The 7,218-nt window shown below is 30.0% G+C and overlaps 1 protein-coding gene across 1 annotated transcript in view; it reads left to right on the top strand.

Annotated features, from left to right (window-relative positions):
• The first annotated feature begins 907 nt into the window (after nucleotides 1-907).
• The window catches only part of LOC124429204 (beta-1-syntrophin), a 534,717-nt gene continuing 528,406 nt past the window's right edge, over nucleotides 908-7,218 (top strand). Inside the window, exon 1 of the mRNA XM_046974168.1 lies at nucleotides 908-1,145. Within this exon, the coding sequence (XP_046830124.1) occupies nucleotides 1,122-1,145 (24 nt within the window). The 5' untranslated portion in view covers nucleotides 908-1,121. The remainder of the gene's footprint in view (nucleotides 1,146-7,218) is intronic.

Genomic DNA, 7,218 nt, shown 5'->3' with positions numbered 1-7,218 from the left:
AAATATATATATATATATATATATATATATATATATATATATATTTATTTATTTATTTATTTATTCATTTATTAATATATATTTATTTATTTATATATAATATATATATATATATATATATATATATATTTATGTTTATTTATTTCATTTATATACTTTTCCATCCACTATATCGCATCGATATAATGTAAAAAAAGAGAAGAGTTTCTTTCTATATTTTTATCTATCTATGTTTATTTACTTGGTTATTTATTACGATTAGAGGATATATACATATATATATATATATATGTATGTATGTATGTATATAAAGGGAAAGTAAACGAAGAAAAGAAAGAAAAATAGTTGGTGAGACTTTGAAAGTGTCGTTAACAACACTTAACAACAAGTGTCGTTTTAAACAGTGATAGAGTGTGATTTTTTTCACCGATCAAAAGTAAATCCGCAACTTCCTCCCCTCCACATCTACTGGGATCATCGACGAAACTCTGACCGATCAACCCTCCACCTTTTTCAACCCTTGACGCAACTAGCACCCGTCGTCACCTTTAGTTCTCCTTAACGCAGATCAAATACAGATCAAAATAAAAAGTTGCAAAGTTTTTATCTACCGAAACTAAGAGATGTCGTCGACGCCGTTAAAAGCCGAACCCACCGGCGGTTATGTCAACGAAAATTGGTGGCAAGTTCGTCAAGAAGATCGGCGAACCTGTTAAAGGAGGACGAAGAAGAAGAAAAAAGAAAAGGAAAAAAAGAAAGAGGGGAAAGAAAAAGGAGAACGCGAATATCGAATTATTTCTTATTCCTTAAAATTTTTTTTCTCCTTCCTTCGTCTTCTCCTCTCACTCTCTCCCCTCTCTCTCTCTCTCTCTCTCTCTATCTATCTCTCTTTTCCTCTCACTTTCCTTCTCTCTCTTTCCTTCTCTTTAATTCTCCTTCTTCCTTTCTCCTCTCTCTCTCTCTCTCTCTCTCTGTCTCTCTCTGTCTCTCTTTCTTTGGTACCTTCCCACGTACGTTTTATTCGATAAATTTCAAACTGGTGTCGCCTGAAGGAGCCCCTTTGAGCGAAGCGAAAGGCAACAAACGCATACAATCATCATTCTCGCCTATCCGGAAGTCATATGCCCATACACGCGCGAAGAACGGTAAGTTCTCCATCTTTTTCTTATTGTACTTTTTTTTTTCCCCTCTTTTTTTCCTCTTTTTTTCCGCCATCTGTAACATACATCGCTTTGCTTCTTTCTTTTCTTTTTTTTTTTGTTTTTTTTTATTGGTACATTAACGACACATTAACAGAATGTTATGGAGGGAATATAATGGGATGAGGGTAGGGTGCGATGTTGGCGAGGGGGACGGGAGTAGGTTGAAGAGGTCACCGATCGGTGACTCTTTCTACCTACTCTTATTCACTATCCTTCTATCAACTGAATTTATCTATATCGTCATGAATCGTGATCGATGATTGACGACACTGAGATCAATAGAAACATTCATTTGATTAGAGTAAATGTTATTATTTATATATTTGTTATATTAACAATATCGTCATTGTAGTTATTATAAATATCTCGAACGAAAGATATACGAGCTCGTTAAGATAAATTTTTGTTCATTTTAAACACAAATGATCGTATTTATGTATATAGTTATCTCAACTAATCCGTCGTAGATATAATGTTTTATATTTGAAAATAATAATTTATCGAATATTATAACGGATTTACAAATTCGTTGTGTCGATTAATAATGTTTTGTGTTAGTGCGTTATTTGATTTGTTAAATAATAATGACATTTGTTAGAAAAAAAAAAAAAAAAATAAATAAATGCAATTTGTTCCATCGAACGATTCGAAATATTTATTATTATTATTATATTATTATTATTGTTGTTGTTGTTGTTATTATTGTCTTTGTTATTGTTATTTATATTTCGTAGAATTATATTATTATAATTAGGTTCATGTGAAGTATTTGATATTCTAATCATTTAATGTTCTTTTTTTCTTTTTCTTTTTCTTTTTCTTCCTTTTTATCCTTTTTATCCTTCCATAAAACAAAAAAGATTATAATAAGGAATTATTATCACGAGATGGAGAAAGAGGTGGAGGAGGAAGAGGAGAAGAAGAAGATGAGAATTAAGGATTGAAAGTAAAAAAATTATATGAAAGATAAAAAGAAGAAGAGGAAGGCCAATTAAAGTATCGCATTTTTTGTAGTTTTTTTTTTTTTTCGTCAAATAATATTTACGTATTAATTTTATTCGTCTATTATTATCTAGAAAATTGTAGTATTTTTTGTTTTATTTTGTTTTTTTTCTCCTTTTTTTGCGTTTCCGTTTTGTCTCGAGTTTCTTTTTTTTTTTTCATATTTTTGTTTCTTTTTTGTTTTCATATTTTTGTTTTCATATTTTTCTTCTCTATTTTTGTTTTGCTTCTCTTTCAATTTCTTTTCATTTTGTACTTTGTACTTTGTTATCGTTTGTTTGTTTTTTTTTCTTATTTTTATTTTTGTTTTCTTTCCGCGCACGTGATCCGTAAGCGCGCGAAAACGCTATATATTATGCCATAAACGCTATATATGTATATATATATACATATATATAGCATCATTTTTTGTTCTTATTTTTCATTTTTCTGAAGATTTTTTTTTATTTCGGCTTTCCTTTTTTTTTCTTTTTTTTTTTCCTCTTTTCTTTTACAACCAACTATTTAACGCCAATCATTTTAATCACTGTATACGTACACATTTCATTTACATTTCATTCATTACATTTCATTCAATACGTGCGTATTTCATTTCGTTCATTTCTAAAGAAAGTTTGTCTAACGAATATCGAAAGCTCCAACAAATCGAACAAAAATTTTTAACGAATTTATTACTAATCGTACGATAATTGCGACTGCTTCTTTTTTTTTCTTTTCGTTTTTTTTTTTTGTTTTTTCTTATTTTGTTCTTATTCTTCTTATTATCCTCCCCCGTCTTCCCCTTGCATCCTCCCCATTCTCGCTTAATTTTTTTTTTTTTTTATTTTCAATCTTAATTCTTTATATTTTGTTCATTCTCTTGTGATAATAATTCCACGTTGTCGTTTTTCTCTTATGGGAGAGAAAACAAAGAAAGAAAGAAAAAAGAAAAAACGAAAGAAAGAAAAGAAAACAGAAGAAAAGGAGAAGAAAAATTAAGATAAAACGAAAAAGAAAGAAAGATGAAAGAAAATATTCAAGAACTGTCGTCACGTTCGTTTCAAAAGCATCAAAACTGGTACATAATTATTAGGGAGTCTTATGTGTACGTAGGGGTCGTTAAAATTCGTGTCTCTGTTTTCAATGACTCCGAGTTTTACTCTACGAAAGGAAGTACAAAGAATTAAAAAAATAAAAAAATAAAAAAAAAACAAAGTGGGGGCTGGGGAAGAAAGAAGAAAGAAAAGAAAGTGAAGGAAAAGAAAAAGAAAAGAAAAAAGGGTGGAAAAAAATGTTGAATTTCAAAGTAGTTCTATCCCTTTCTAATCTCTCTCTCTCTCTCTCTCTCTCTCTCTCTCTCTCTCTCTCTCTCTTTACGTTCGGACGCACGAACGACGCGATTGATTTTATTGCGACGCCATGTTTCACGATTTGTCGTTTTATCGGTGCCATAAATTTCTCCAACGCGCTAGAGCCCCGTGTTTATCTTATTTTATTGATATTCCTCTTGTTTTTGTTGCGTTCCCTCTTTCTCCTCCTTCTCCTCTACCTCTTTTTGCCTTTTTTTCTTTTTTTTTTTTGTTTCCCTTCGTTTCGTTTCGTTCAGTTCAGTTCAGTTCAGTTCAGTTCAGTTCAGTTCAGTTTACGTTCGTGTTTCGTTTCATCATATTACAATGTGTCGCGATTCTTTTCTTTTTTTTGTTCCACCCCCTTTTTTTTTCTTCTTCGTCTTTGCTGTCTCTCTTTGGGATATATATATATATATATATATATATATATGTATAAAGAGATAAAGAGATAAAGAGAAGGACAAAGTTAAAGAGAGATAAAGGAATAGAGAGAGAGAGAGAGAGAGAGAGAGAGAGAGAGAGAGAGAGAGAGAGAGGGAGAGAGAGAAAGAAAGAAAAAAAGAAAGAGAGAGAATATCATAGTGTGCCCGACTTTCCGAGTTTTGCGAAGCATAGTAGACGATGGCACAAAGCTAGAGAACGTTAACAAACTTCTGTCATCTCGCTCGAAGTCAAATCGGAACAAACGCGACGCGTTCGGCCGCGTAGCCAATTTTTCTTTCTTTCTTTTTGTTTTTTTTTTTTTTTTCTTTTTTTTTTAATCTCTTTTTTTATTTTCCCCCGGTGAATCACTGCGCGCGCGCGCATGCGTACTTGTACGTGTATTCGTATGTCCGCATATATGTGTACGTACGAGAGAGAGAGAGAGAGAGAGAGAGAGAGAGAGAGAGAGAGAGAGAGAGAGAGAGGGGAAGGAATAGGTCTTCTCTCTCATATATTGAACAACAAATCCTATTGGTCAGTCGGGGTTATGTTTACTTCTTCTCCCTCCGACACAATCACCACTCTCCCTCGATATTTCTAATTATTTCTATCTGCATCGTTCGTTAGTTCAATGTCGCATTTTCCCGTAATATCACCGTTTTTCTTGTTTTTTTTTCTCTTCTTTTTTCCCTTTCTCTTTCTCTCTCTCTCTCTCTCTCTCTCTTTTTAAAATCCTATTTTAAACTTTTCTTTTTCTTTTTTTTTATTGTTGTTTTATTTTATATTATTTTTTTTTCGTTCCCGAAAATCGCACACCAATTTCAAACGCGTTCGCGCGTAAACCTCGTTAGCTTTTCTATTCCCCCTTTTTCTTTTTTTTTTTTTTTTTACGTAGGCGATTGCTCGACTTTTTCGCGACAATCTTTTTTTTTTATTGTTGTTTTCTTTTTTTATATTTTTGTTTTTCCCTTCCTCTCGGATCGTTTTTGCGCATAGTTCAAGAAATTTTTTTTCTTTTTTTTTCCCCCAGGTTAGTTTCCTTTTCCTTCTTCCTTATTATTTCCTTTTTCCTTTTTCCTTTTTCCTTTTCCTTTTCTTTTTTTTCTTTTTTTTTTTTTTGAAATAATTTTAAACTCACGCCGAGCCTGATTCGTTTTTAATTTGTTTATTATGACGTTTTTGTTATATTGTATATTATGATGGTTTGACCATTTCATGGATTAAAGACGGAAAAACAAAACAAAAAGGAATACAATAGGCCATTAATTTTATTCTTTAATGTTCGTAATGTACTCACGCAATTATGAATATCACGTTTTATAATTTTTTTTTCCGTTTTTCTTCTTTTTATTATCGTTTTCAAACAATACCTTTTTTTAATTACACATATATATATATATATATATTTTTTTTTTTTTTTTTTTTCTTTTATTACACTTATCGTTGCGATCATACTTTTGTTCATATAAAATACGTCCGAATAAGTTTTTATTGTTGTTTAACATTGTTTCGTAAAGTTTAGATAAACATATTCATAATTTTATTTTGTTTTATACTTTGTTTCTTTTTTTTTTTCTTTATCCTTTCTTTTTTCTTCTTATTTCTCTGTTTCGTTTTTCATGAATATAGTGAAATTTTGGATGTATAAGGATGAGTTAAAACGATGCTTACCTCCTACAGTTCTCAAACGATCTTCGGGTTTACCCTTTTTCTCTGCTTTTCTGTCGGCCGTCCGTCCCTTTCCTCTTATCCACGGCGACACTTTTACACCTATCCATAGTTATACTGGTCGGTAGAGACATACATACATACATACGTAGCGATCTCAAATAAAATTTTACAAGCTATTCTATTTTCCGATATTATTATTTGTTATTTGAAAATAATTTTCAAAGTTTTTTTAAAAGTTTAATAAAAAATAAGAAAAAGAGAGAAAAAGAAGAAACAAAATAATTGAATAATTAAATAAATACATAAATAAATCTAGTCGAAAGATATAATATTAATATTAATAATAATAATAATAATAATAATAATAATAATAATAATAATAATAATAATAATTTTTTACTGTTATAACGATCGAACAAATAATTTGTTCCGTTTAATTACAATATTTTTTTTTGTTCTTAGATTGCAAGTAACTTAGTTTTTCGTTTAATTGAAAAAAGGAAAAATAGAAAAAGGGAGAAAAGAGAAAATAAATAAAACTCGGAAAGAAAGGAAGAACAAAAGAAAGAAAAAAATTTAGGTAACCGTTTGAAAGGAGATTGCTTGTAACACTTTATTTGGACCACCCTGTATATACACATACGCGTATACATATTACACATATCCTATCTCTACACAACTATGAATTTTCATTTATGTATGGCTATGTATATACTCTCTCTTTCTCTCTCTCTCTCTCTCTCTCTCTCTCTGTGCGTGTGTGTGTATGTGTGTGTGTGTGTTTACGAGTGCGCGCGCATCCATGCACACATCATGCGTGTTGTGTATGTGCCTGTACGATCTCTCTCTCTCTCTCTCTCTCTCTCTCTCTCTCTCTCTCTCTCTCTATTCCAAGATATGGGATAGAAAGAGAAAGAATAAAAGGATGCACGTATCGTTCGTAGCTATAAACAAGCTCGCTTCAACCGATGTTGGTCCGAGGTTATTGGTTTTCGCAAGGGCAGAGGAGTATAATGCGAAGTGTTGGCAGCTTCATACCTTGAAGTATAACGTCATCTCATTCTTTTATTTTTTATTTTTATTATTATTATTTTATTTATTTCATTTATTTATTTATTCATTTATTTGTTTATTTTTTTCCTTTGCCCTCATAATAGAACGTATAATTATTATTAACTAAGAATTCTTATTGTAATCTTTTGTTTATAGTGTTTCTTATTATTTCTTTTTTTTTTTGTATCTTTTATTCTTTTCTATTTATTTATTTATTTATTTATTTATTTATCTATTTTTTTTTAATTTAATTGTTCTCCCTCCCCTCCAGTAATTGTCATTATTTAAATATTATTATTATAACTTTTTGTATATTTTTTTATAATTTTATTTTTATTTTTTTCTTTTCTTTTATTTTTTCTTTTTCTTTTCTTTTCTTTTTTTTATTTATCTTTCCTTTTCCCCAGTAATAGAAATGTGTAATTATTACTAATTAAAAATTTTTGTTAACGATTTGTTCATAGTGTTTTCATAGCGACGATTTATTTACATCAAACGATTTTATTTATTTTAAAAACGTTATTTCTTTTTCACCTTAA

The sequence above is a fragment of the Vespa crabro genome, chromosome 14 (assembly GCF_910589235.1).
Source record: "Vespa crabro chromosome 14, iyVesCrab1.2, whole genome shotgun sequence".
Lineage (NCBI taxonomy): Eukaryota > Metazoa > Arthropoda > Insecta > Hymenoptera > Vespidae > Vespa > Vespa crabro.
The sequence above is the reverse complement of the archived record's forward strand: the minus strand, read 5'-3'. Positions and strand labels throughout refer to the sequence as shown.